This window comes from Danio rerio, chromosome 11, assembly GCF_052040795.2.
Source record: "Danio rerio strain M-AB ecotype USA chromosome 11, GRCz13ab, whole genome shotgun sequence".
NCBI lineage: Eukaryota > Metazoa > Chordata > Actinopteri > Cypriniformes > Danionidae > Danio > Danio rerio.
This window is the reverse complement of record NC_141031.1, coordinates 33,461,982-33,475,173: the sequence shown is the minus strand read 5'-3', so window position 1 is coordinate 33,475,173 and position 13,192 is coordinate 33,461,982. Positions and strand designations below refer to the sequence as shown.

Genomic DNA, 13,192 nt, shown 5'->3' with positions numbered 1-13,192 from the left:
CTTCGAATATTATCACTCCATTAAATGAGTGTTATCAGTGGTTATAAGCTGATATGGGCCAGTAGGGGCCTTCTGCGCCTACTAGTAGGCTGTTATCATCCATCCTCATGGTTAATCAAGTATAGATTACATACGGCTGCTGCCAGAAGTTAACAAGAATTATTTATATAATTTATTATTAATTTCCCATTAATTTTATTTTATTAACGTCTACCACTGCCCCAATCCTAAACCCAACCGTCACAGTAATGTAAAAACAAATCTGGAGTCTTCTCTATTAGTATAACTGATTAACCACGAGAATTATTTATATTTTTTTATTAAATTTCCCATTAATTGTATTTTATTAACATCTACCCCTACCAAAACCCTAAACCCAACCGTCACAGTAATGTAAAAACAGCTCTGGATGTGGAGCCTTCTCTATTAGTATAGCTGATTAACCATGTGGATGGATGATAACTGCCCCACTGGCCCATATCTATCAAATAACCACTGATAACGGCCATTCAATCGAGTGATAACATTCAAAGCGGTTGATTTCAATATGGAATCGTGTGCTGTTCTGTATGCTGCATTGTTATTATACGCCTAGTTGTTGGAAAAATAATCTATAGATATATTTCATATACATTTCATTTATTATATTACATAAATATTACACTTAAAGCATTTAAATATATTTTTAGAAAATATGATGCCAATGTTTTAACTTCAGAGGACTAAGAAATCAATAATTAGAGAAACAACAGTAAATCACCACGAATGAAAACATGTTGCCAGACCTTTACAAAATAAAACAAATATTAGAAAGTAAAGCTGCGACCCACCGTTGGCCGTAACCGTCCCGTCCATCAGCAGCAGACATGCGATCAGATTCAGGACTGTTGACCCGTCGGTACCTGATCGAGTGAACCTGCATCCCTGGAGAGTCCAAACCTCCCCTTTGTGGCGAAACAGGACACACACCCCGGCTACCGTCCTCTTCTTGACCTCCCTAAAACATACAACCAGAGTGATTTATAAAACTGTAAATGAACTAAATGTTTGATTAGCTTTTAAACGTGTGTAGTTGCATTTGAGTGGACTTTATTCACTGGCACCTTTCCAAGGTTAATCCTGAGTTTGTTGCGGTTGAAGTCTGTCTCCTCCCATCCGTCTGCATCTGTGGGCATCTGGCTGCCATCAACTGGCCGTCCAGAGGGAATTGGAGGGGCGTTTTCCTGGTCACTAAGGTGCTCATCCTGTACAACATCATCTGTGTTTTCCCTTGGAAGGTCACCTGGCATCGGGGTCACATTTATAACCCTGAGGGACCAAGAAAAGAAAAATCAATATTATTTCAAAAGGAGAAAAAAAAATGATCAAGGTGACCCAGAATGGCCTTGTTTTTGTGGAAATCAAAGGTTGAAGTCAAAATTATTAGCCCTAATCTGGAACCACTAGTGCAGGGGTCGGCAACCCGTGGCTCTAGAGCCGCATGCGGCTCTTTAGCGCTGCCCTAGTGGCTCCCTGGAACTTTTTCAAAAAATGTTTGAAAATGGAAAACGATGAGGGAGGTAAATATATTTTTTGTTTTAATATGGTTTCTATAGGAGGACAAACAATCTTAACGTTTTCCAATGCTGTAAAAGTGTGTAGAATATTTAATTTCAACATTTCTGTCAACGAAGATTTGCGTCATAGCCTGCGACACACGTTTCTATCAGCAGGGCGGGATGCCAGGCAGGTAGCTGTTGTAAACAAACCGGCGGCTGTGTGATGCGCCATGGAGCGCAAGCTGTCTTTGCCAAAGATGTACAGCGGGGCACGCTTTCTCATTTTCCCTCCCTGAGAGAATTCAAAGAAGCCCATCTCGATCACTCACTCAACGGTGATTATTTACAAGGTGCGATCGTTGATATGCAAACTGCATTTGGGAGCAGACTTTGCGAGTTGCGAAAGGAAAAAACGAGACTGTCTTTCCTTGACACACACCCCTGGAGATTGACCCTTCCTTGTTGAACACATTCCCAGGAATGACTCGAGCTGATCTTGAAATGGAAATGGCAGGCTGCGTTTTATTGCACTGTTTGTTGCTCAGATAAGGGGCACGTTGTGCACGTTCATTTTGATGTTGTTTTTTTGAATCCTCAAAATAAAAATAAAAAACATTAAAAAATCTGATTTCTTTATTGCATTTCTTTAATTTCATCAAAGCAAAACATAATGCAATAATATTGTAATGAAGTTAAACTTGAACATTAAACATAATGCATTAATATTGTAATGAAGTTAAACTTGATCATTAAACATAATGCATTAATATTGTAATGAAGTTAAACTTGATCATTAAACATAATGCATTAATATTGTAATGAAGTTAAACTTTATCATTAAACATAATTCATTAATATTGTAATAAAGTAAACTTGATAATTAAACATAATGCATTAATATTGTAATGAAGTTAAACTTGATCATTAAACAATTCATTAATATTGTAATGAAGTTAAACTTGAACATTAAACATAATTCATTAATATACTGTAATTAAGTTAAACTTGAGACGGCATCGTACAACAGAGTAGTCACGTGGCGCGTCATTTTCTACAGGATGCACTGCAGGGAAATGAACATTTAACCATAAAGGCTCAGTAAGTATTTGTAGCCAACGAAGTCATTTTTATAGTATGCTAATATAGCTAATTTAAATACATACAGCATGTGTTGCCATCATTATAAGGCTTATATAAAGCTTTTAATTTTTTGCGGCTCCAGACATATTTGTTTTTGTTTTTTTTGGTCCAATATGGCTCTTTCAACATTTTGGGTTGCCGACCCCTGCACTAGTGCATTGAAAAAGAAAATGGAAGGTGGAACTAGAGATTGAATTACAGAAGACATGTGGCAATCTGTTTAATATAATATTCACTCATCTTCAATTTGTTTAAAACATAGAGTTATACAGTTTAAAGTAGTACACAGATTGCATTGGTCCAAAGTGAAACTAGCAAAATTTTATCCGAATATAGAGCCTAATTGTGACTGATGTAATATTGAGCCAGCTACAATGTCTCATATGTTTTGGGTTTGTTCAAAATTAAAGGATTTCTGGCAGCTAATATTCAAATTTCTTTCTGACACTTAAATACCTACAGTGCATAGAACCTAAGGTCATAATTTCATTATTTGGTATCACACCACAGTCCTTATGTTTTAAATGAAGTAATATAAATGTGATTGCCTTTACTACGCTTTTAGCTAGAACAGAGTATATACAGGAATCAGACAGTGAAATTCAATACCTTTTTAAGACTCTTTCCATACATTTTAAGACCTTATAACCACTTTAGGTTTTAACTGAAAACACTTGCGAGATTTTAACTTATAGTATATTTACTAAATTTTAATGTAAGAAACTAATCCAAAACTAAAACATTATTCATATACTGAATAAAAATCTATTAAATTTGTGCCTATAGCGCTGCAGAAATAATGGTGTTGCCTTGATTTACAGTAAACAAAGCAGCATGAAGTCCAATCTAGTAGGATTTCATTGATTTTATGAACTACACCGCATCCTGATATATGCAGATTTAATTCAGGCATAGCATACAACCATTCATTGCATAATCAAAAATTATATCAAATTTAATATCTTGCAAAATATTAATTAAGAGTTTTTAATACTTTTTAAGAGCCTTAAATTTCTCTACATTGACTAATTAACTTTTAATAATTTTCAAGGCTCCGCGGACACCCTGTAGAAGGTTAATATTGTTCAAGTGGAAGGAAAAATTTCCTCCAACCTTTAAGCAATGGCTTATGGATGAATACGATATACTGTAAGAGGTTGTACTGATATGTTTTTTCTCACTTGACAACCTGTTTTAGATCACATAAAGAAGATAAAGCCTTCAGTTACTTTAGAATGTAAAAACCTTACTGTTTTTTATTTTATTTTTCCTTTTCTTTCATTTTATATTTAAGAGTACAATATATTTAACTTGATATTATTATTTACTTGTATTTTATTTTAATATTATTCATTTATTTTTATACAACCTATATATATATACATATGTGATGGGTTTTATTTGTTCATTGTTTTATTTGTGCATGTTTTATATTTAACATGTTCAATAAAAAATATTAGCCCTCTTTTAATTTGATTTCTTTTTCAAATATTTCCCAAATGATGTTAAATAGAGCATGGAAATTTTTCAAAGTATTTCCTATAAAAAAAAATTTTCTTTTTCTGGAGAAAGTCTTAATTGTTTTTTTTTTTTTGGCTAAAATGTAATAAGTTTTAGCTGCTTGAATCATTTAAATGTCAATATTATTAGCCCCCTTTAGCAATATATATATATATTTTTTGGATTATCTACAGACCAGAGACGTTGCTTGACAAAAAGCTCTACTGGGGCAAGGTCCTTCTCAAACAACAAAACAATATAGTTTTTTGAGCAATAAAAAATATTTATTATAAATAAATAAAAGTATTATTATTATTAATATACAATTATTATTCTAAATAAACAACAGAAATGATCCTAAATGTAACTGGAAAACACAACTGGAGCGATATGCTAAAATCATTTAAGAAATATTTTGCATAAATATTAATTTCAATATCATTAAATTCTAAGGAAAACAAAAAAAGATGTTTCATAGAATTATCTGTTGTCTTAGACTTGACACATGGCAGAGTTTTATCATCCCTTCTTTTTGCTTCATACAAAAGAAATCTATCAGGAGCCATGCTTAGTCTAAATAAGATTAAATCATACACCGCTGGTTTCACCAAGCATGAACAATACACACTTTTTCTTTACTAGATTTAAACTGGAAGCAGAGCAGGGCATCATCAACAAGCAGGAGCAGTGTGTGAGGTGTGTGAGTATGGTTTTCAGTGCGCATGCGTCGGTTTTCTTTTTGATGAAACTACATTGCTTTCACCAGCATTGGTTTGGTTGCACATAGAGAATAACGTCCTAATTTAGGATCACACTTGCAAGTGTGTTTACAAAGTAAATTGTATCTCAAAGCCTTTACTCTGGCACTGGCGATTTTTACCACGACACATATTGAGTGCAGCTGTCATCATGGCAAAGATAAAATGAGTATATAAAATAAAATGAGTTATTAAAACGATTATGTTTAAAAATATGTTGTAAAAATCGTCTCTCCGTTAAACAGAAATTGAGGGAAAACATATTTATTGCCAGTAGCAGTGCAGGAATGACGAACTTCACCTTTACAGAACGATTTTTTATAAATGTCACCCAGAGCTTTCGAAACACAGTGTCAGAAGGGAAGGGGAACTCCTTTAAAAGTCATCAAACATTTTTGTTTTTCATGGTAAAATGTTCTTCTTGTCCTGGAGCTACACAACCACTGCTTTTCTAGAACTGTGACAGACTAAAACAACTCACTGACATTTCCATGGGAATTTAGTTTTTTCTCTTCTAAATAAGTCGTCCAAAAAGCTCTGGATGTTCCTCATGTGATACATGCAATAGATTTATCAGTATGCAAATTAAACACAACAAAAATGATAACTGATTTAATCTTGTCTCTTGTTTTTTTTGTTGTTTGTGTATTTCAGACTGCTCATGCCTTTCACCCATCTGTAAGGCTTTTATGTGACAATATGCGACGAGTATCCGAGTCCCCTGAGATGCTGTTTGTGAATTATTGAGGGATTTGTCAAGTGATACATAAGTGTGTGTTACTGTGTTAGTAAACACAAAAGATTTTATTTTTTTATATTATTTTTTACCAATAAAGCAAGCCAGAAAGAGAGACAGAGAGAGAGAGACAGAGAGAGATAGAAAGAGAGAAATATAATTATATTGCAATGCGAAACTCAGAATTTTCCTCAGTTTCAGTCACTACATGACAATGAAAAATGAACAATTCTACTAGGTGTATACCATACATATTCATTTCTATATTATTCTATATTATATTATAGTTATTATTATTTTCATCAATATTTTTATACTGACTTTTTTCCCCTGCTATGTACACTTTGGCAATATGTAGGGAGAGTAGACCAATAAAATCATGAGTGATGCACTTCTATACACCACACACCTACATAGATACATACTGAATTCTAGATTGTTGTAAACTAATCCTAAAATGTTTATTGTTAAATATATTGCTTATTATTATTATTATTATTATTATTATTTATTATTCATTCATTCATTCATTTTCTTTTCAGCTAAGTCCCTTTATTAATCAAGGGTCGTCACTGCAGAATGAACCGCCAACTTATCCAGAACATGTTTTACGCAGCGGATGCCCTTACAGCCGCAACCCAACACTCTTGCACACACTCATATACACTACGACCAATTTAGCTTATCCAATTTACCTGAAACCCACACAAACACAGATAGAACATGCAAACTCCACACAGAAATGCTAAATGACCCAGCCAGGGCTCGAACTAGCGACCGTCTTGCTGTGAGCCGATTGAGCTGCACACTGTGCCACTGTGATGTCCTATTTATTAATATTGTTTTTTTTTTAAATAATGTACTTATTATAATTATATTATAATATACTTTTTAGGTACTAATATGTACCCTTGAGGTATTAATGTGGACCTTTAAGGTACAAATTTGTACCTTTTGAAAAGGTACCACCCCAGTGACAGCTCGTGTACCTTTATTTCTGAGTGTACTATATCATATGTTTTCATGTTTTATTCAGTGTAAACATTACAAATGCTTTGGCAAAACATTTGTCCGGCCAAAATAGAAAGTTTGAATTGAATTGAATAGAATTGAACTGAATTGAACTGAGAAAGAGAGAGAAATACAGCAAAATACAATACAAATTGTTACGTTTCATGTTAGTTTTGTGTATATTTTCCTCACCATCCTCTCTCCGCTTCTCACTCCACTCTTATGTTGCTTATTGGTTCAATTAACTGTCTATCATCGTTATTACAGTGCCAGTTCCACCAATCCTTGGATGAGCCGAGAGGATTAAAAAATTTGCCAGGGGAGTATTTCGTAAAACCCTCGTTAACCAACTAAGTTTGCAAGTTCTAAAAACGAAACTTTGAAAGTACATGTCAACTTACTCTAACCCTATCCCAAGATGTAGATGCAATGTAAATTAAATTCAACAAACGGACCATCAAAGTAAAGTGTGACCTTGAATTGAATTGAGTTGAGTTGAATTGAATAGAGTTGAATTAAAAGAGAGCAAATGAGACTAGCTAAAACTAGCGGCAAAATATGTACACCCTACATACCATAAGAAATGGTTAATGTAAAATCATGTATCTTATTTAATTAATCAAGACTTTTTATTATTATTATTATTGTAATTGTTATGATTATCAAATGTATTATTATGTATTATCATTTATTTCTTATTTACTGTATATTTTATTTATTTGATGATGTTAATAATTACATATCTTATACATATTTAAAAGGCTTTGGCAATTCTGTATTAAATGTCATGTCAATAAAGCAACTTGAACTTGAGAGCGAAAGAGAGAGGGGGGGAGGGAGGGAGGGAGGGAGGGAGAGAGAGAGACGAAGAGAAAGAGAGAGAGAGACAGATCCACAGGCATGTACATGTGACATATGATGTGTTCACACATGCATGCATTTCTCACCCGACCATCGCGGCTGTGGGTCTCGTGTTCTGCTGAGCTGCTGTCGGTGTGGTAGCAGAGATAATAGTCTCCGTCCCACTTTTCTCCCAATCATAGGGCTCGTTTTCAGTGATGATGCGTTCCTTCATGCTGTTCTCGAACACTGACATCAGGAGCTGACACAGAAAACATACCTTAGAAAAATCACCTGTTTTTATTTTTCACATTATATTTAAATTATATTTTTAAAAAACCTTTTAGAATTTTTCGCTGTTTTTATTTGTTATTATAATCTTTTTTAATTGTACTTATTTATTTAATTTTCTTTTTTTGCTAATGTAATATGTGGACAAATATGTAAAACAGAGAATTCTTTTTCCTAAATCTTTGGCTTTAATAAAAACTTATTTAACAAGAAAAAAAGAAACTTTTACTGTAATAATGTTATTCATGTCTGTCTGGTACTAATTCATACATTGTAATACAACAATAATACAACTGGTACAATGAATACTAAATGTGTAGGTAGTTTGTAGGTACCTGATAGTCTGGTTTGGTATAGTAGTCAAGGGCTAAAACATGCTCCAGGAAGACATTAAACTCTGACGGCATGTGTTTAAGAAGCATCCTATGATCGTAGCGCTCCTTAATCTGACCCACTTGCTCCTGAATGATGCAGATAACAACAGAAGATTTCAACAATGTTGTCTTTACACAATCTGAAAGTTGAAAAATCTAAATACTGAGAAAAATCACCCTTAAAGATGTTTAAAACAAAATGCTTAGCAATCCAAATTGCTAAATTAGTAACTGAGTTCAATATAATTACAATAGGAAATGTACAAATATCTGTATGGAACATGATCTTTACTTGCAGTTTTTCTCTATTGGTTTGGCTCATTTCTTAATACAGGAATTACATTCTCAAAACAACATGGACAAACCTCCAAACCACTTGGCAATTGTTCAAAACAGACTTGATTTTCTCATTCATTTCATCAAATTGTAAATGTCTAAGTACATCTTGGCAAATGATTAAGTACAGATAGCCGATATTTAGCACAATTTCCAAGTGAATAGATCTTGTTGATCTAAACTGATTGTTGATTCTCAGTTCAATGGTTGTTCTCTCCAAAATATATCAGCGTCATTTTATTGTAAGTTATTAAATGCACAACAGTCTGTTCAATTGTCAAAATTAGTCAAGAACATAATGCCATGAATACTATATATGAATCCGTGGAACATTTGATACATTTATTACAACAACTGACAGTCAGGTGAAACTACAACTTGACTAACAATGGAGGAATTTCACACATCTCAGACGACAAATCAAGCACTGTAGGCGGCATATTATTTTCACTGTTTTTTGTTTCTATGTTTATATTACAGAATATTTTGTTTTATTCTGATGGAAATTACTTTATGTGTGTGAGATTGATAATAGTTACAATTTCCTTGCCAGTATGAGTGCAATGTGTAATGTCAAACTTTGAAGGCTACTCTTAAACTAAAATCCTTTTTTATAAGTTTTATAAATCGGTCCCACTTTATATTAAGTGGCCTAACTAATATGTACTTACACAGGAATTAATAGTTTGTTACAATGTTCTTATTGTGTAAATACATGTATTTACTGTGTACTTATGCTTGATTAAATACATGTATGTAATTACATCTTTAAATAACTTTTGTAATTACATGTGTAAATACACTGTTGACCATCCCTTACACCATAACCCACCCTTAAACCTACCCATACCACCAAACCTGTCCATAACCCAACCTCTATCCCAACTCAAAAGCACCACAAGTGTTTTCAAATACATTATAAACACAGTAAGTACATTGTATTTATTTTTTGATGTAAGTACATAGTAGTTAAGGACACTTAATATAAAGTGGGACCTATAAATCTTATAAATTTATTTTATTTAGTTTTATACACGATTGCATTCTGTCAAAGGACAAAAAAACAGTAATCATTTTCAAAAACTTTGCTAAGACTGAAAGGTGGAAATGAGGGATATTGTAATGGTCCTCTGCGATAGTGTCAAAACAACTAAACATTTTGACTTGCAGTGCTTATGCAATGCCAAAGGGACAAGAATTTTAGGGGCACTGACTGTTTAAATGAGAAGGAAATTTAGTTTTGACACACGAGTAAACAATTTTGGGAAATATATGAGCTTTACAAGTGAGCTGTAGTGTTCTGCTGAACTGTAAGAATGTTTTGCAAAACAATCCTAGAGTGTTGAGAATGTAATTCCTGTTTCAAGAAATAAGCCAAACCAAATGAGAAAAACTGTAGTACTCTAATACCTTCTTTGGGCATAGAAGTCAAATCAATATTTTGATCCATACAATTTAAAATCAGATATTGTCAAAAATATATCAATGCAACTTAAGACACACAATACAAATTTAATTGAATAAGACATAATATATTTAAAAACACTTATTTTCAAATCAGCAGAGCACCTTGTCCTTGATTTTCCTCCATGGCAGCTGCCCAGCAGCAAACTCAACCAGCATGTAAAACAATGACCATAAGTCATCATGGCGACCCATTTCCTAGAAAAACAATAAAAGAAATGCATTATTTTTCAAAATGTAAATTATATTTTGATTTAAATACGACGTAGATATAAAATAAGCACTCACTTTGTTTTTATGTGCATTCACAGATGCATATCTAACAGTCCCTCGAAATCCTGCAACAGTTCTAGGCTAAAAGCAGAAATGTATTAGAAAAAACTGTTATTAATAGATGAATTTGTTGTCATCTGTAAAACTTTGAATTGTCACTATATATTACGTCAATTATAAAACAAATCTGAAAAAAATAACACTGTTCAATATAACTGAACAGTATGCATTATTGCTTTGGTTACTGTTTAAATAAAATGTACCAAAAAGAGAAAGACATACACAGTGGACAATACAAACCCTGAAAGAGACATGACTCTGCCTGGGGTCTGAACATATTGCTCTATTCTTCCACAACATCAAACACACAAGGTAAACACCTTCCATCATTTAATGTATCTGTAAAGTACATTCGCAATGTAGCTCGCTAACAAACCTGCACCGCTGTTTACTTTATGATAAACTAAATGACAATTTCTGTAGCGTCTGTTAGAGGACTAATTATATTCGTTTGAATGCATTTACTGTACTGATTTCTTTTGTTGGCAATAATATTGACTGCACTTTTGCTGAACATAAAGGTTACACTCTCAAAAGACATTTCACTAGTCTGTTTTTAATAGATAAATCTTATTTGGATCAGAGCATAAGTTCAACCATACTGTAGTCATAGTTTATGAAAAATCTTGTTACACAAATTTTAAACTAAATTGAATTATGAATAATGAAATTAATCATTATATTAAATATTTATTATTTACCACTATCCTTCAAATTAAATAATCCTTCAAATTAATAATTTAAAATGCAACAAAACTTATTTTTTCATATATGTAATTCTGGACCACAAAACCAGTCATAAGTGTCAATTTTGGACATTGAGATTGATCCATCATATGAATGCTGAACAAACCAATCAATCAATCAATCAATCAATCAATCAATCAATCAATCAATCAGTCAATCTATCTATCTATCTATCTATCTATCTATCTATCTATCTATCTATCTATCTATCTATCTATCTATCTATCTATCTATCTATCTATCTATCTATCTATCTATCTATCTATCTATCTATCTATCTATCTATCTATCTATCTATCTATCTATCATAAACATGCCATCCAGCGAATTAGCTGTATCACTGTCTCTCCACTTCACCTATAGCTGGTGTGTTTGAGCGATAGATAGAGAGCATCCAAGTAGATGCTGCACACTGGTGGTGGTGTGGAGAAACCTCCCCTCATGATTGTAAAGCACTTTGGGTGTATGACCATACACGATAAATGCGCTATATGAATACACATTACATTACATAAATATGCTTTTCATTGATTTATACTTTGTTAGGATAGGACAATATTTGCCTCAGATATAAAGTTGCCCTTAAAGTTGTGTAAAAAAAATACTTAATCCTGATTACGAAATCAACAATTGAGTTTAATATAATTACAGTAGGAAATGTACAAATATATTCATGGAAAATGATCTTTACCTAAAACTATAATGATTTTTGATAGTTTCTAATGATTTATATATCAATGCATTATTGAAAATAATGAAAATATACTGGTTTCGTAGTCCAGGGTCAGATATTTTAATACACATAGATCAGAATGAGTATGTTTACACACAACAAAATATTAAAATTGGTCTTTAATTCTGTATTAGCACTCTGCTAAATGGATCATTTTAGATGGTTTAAATTCAGCATTATGGAAAGGTGAGCAAAAAAAAGATGAAAACTCCATGAAGTCACTCACAATGAAAGTCTTTCCATTGGTGAGAGTGTGGGGGAGAAGGGAACAGATGGAGAAATACGTCAGACATGCACGTCATAACTTAAAACCCCAAACGAAAACTGCAAAAATAAGACAAGATGGTGAAACAAAAGTATAAGCAAATATAAATGTCAGGTTGCATCAGACAAAATTAACCAAATGAACTCATGCAATGTACATCAAAGGGATTTCAATATGAAAACATTAGTATAAAAGACTAGTATCTTTAAAAAAATGGATTATGATAAAAAAATAAAACTCAACAAATATTAGCAAACATGGAGGTATATGACTTAATTATATGAGACATTAACAGTTATAAGGACACCAAACCTATTTATAATCCTGAAATTATGTATGTCTCATAAATATAAAGCACTACTGAATAGATGAAAAACGGTGCTAGATGGATGGATGGATGGATGGATGAACAAACAGACAAGTAGATGGATGGATGAAAGGATGGTTGGATGGATAAACAAACAGATAAGATGATAGATGGATGGATGAATGGATGGATAGAGGTTAGTATAGTTTAATAATGCTATTCATCCATCCAACCATCCATCCATCCAGCATAGTTTTTCATCTATCTATCTATCTATCTATCTATCTATCTATCTATCTATCTATCTATCTATCTATCTATCTATCTATCTATCTATCTATCTATCTATCTATCTATCTATCTATCTATCTATCTATCTATCTATCTATCTATCTACATTTTTTATCATTATGGATGGATGGATGTACAAGGAGGCAGATGGATGGATGAACAGACAGACAAAAGATGGATGGATGAATGAATGGACAAACAAACAGACACATAGATAAATGGATGGATGAAAGGGTGGATGGATGGATGGATGGATGGATGGATGAACAAACAAACAGACAAGAAGATGGATGGATAGAGGTTAGTTTCATAATGCTATCTATCTATCTATCTAGCTATCTATCTATCTATCTATCTATCTATCTATCTATCTATCTATCTATCTATCTATCTATCTATCTATCTATCTATCTATCTATCTATCTATCTATCTATCTATCTATCTATCTATCTATCTATCTATCTACATTTTTATCATTATGGATGGATGGATGAACAAGGAGGCAGATGGATGGATGAACAGACAGA

General features: G+C 32.7%; 1 protein-coding gene across 7 annotated transcripts in view; it reads right to left on the bottom strand.

Moving 5' to 3' along the window:
- The window catches only part of ttbk1a (tau tubulin kinase 1a), a 64,699-nt gene that overhangs the window by 32,056 nt on the left and 19,451 nt on the right, over window positions 1–13,192 (bottom strand). For 6 of the 7 annotated variants that reach the window (XM_087273906.1, XM_087273910.1, XM_087273905.1 and 3 more), the window contains 6 exons: window positions 10,277–10,342; window positions 10,094–10,186; window positions 8,150–8,275; window positions 7,631–7,785; window positions 1,104–1,308; window positions 831–997 (listed from right to left, as the gene is read on the bottom strand). In XM_087273906.1, coding sequence (XP_087130032.1) covers window positions 831–997; window positions 1,104–1,308; window positions 7,631–7,785; window positions 8,150–8,275; window positions 10,094–10,186; window positions 10,277–10,342 — 812 coding nt within the window. Of the gene's footprint in view, window positions 1–830; window positions 998–1,103; window positions 1,309–7,630; window positions 7,786–8,149; window positions 8,276–10,093; window positions 10,187–10,276; window positions 10,343–12,027; window positions 12,126–13,192 lie in introns of those variants that run through there. The other variant, XM_087273908.1, reaches the window with a different exon arrangement.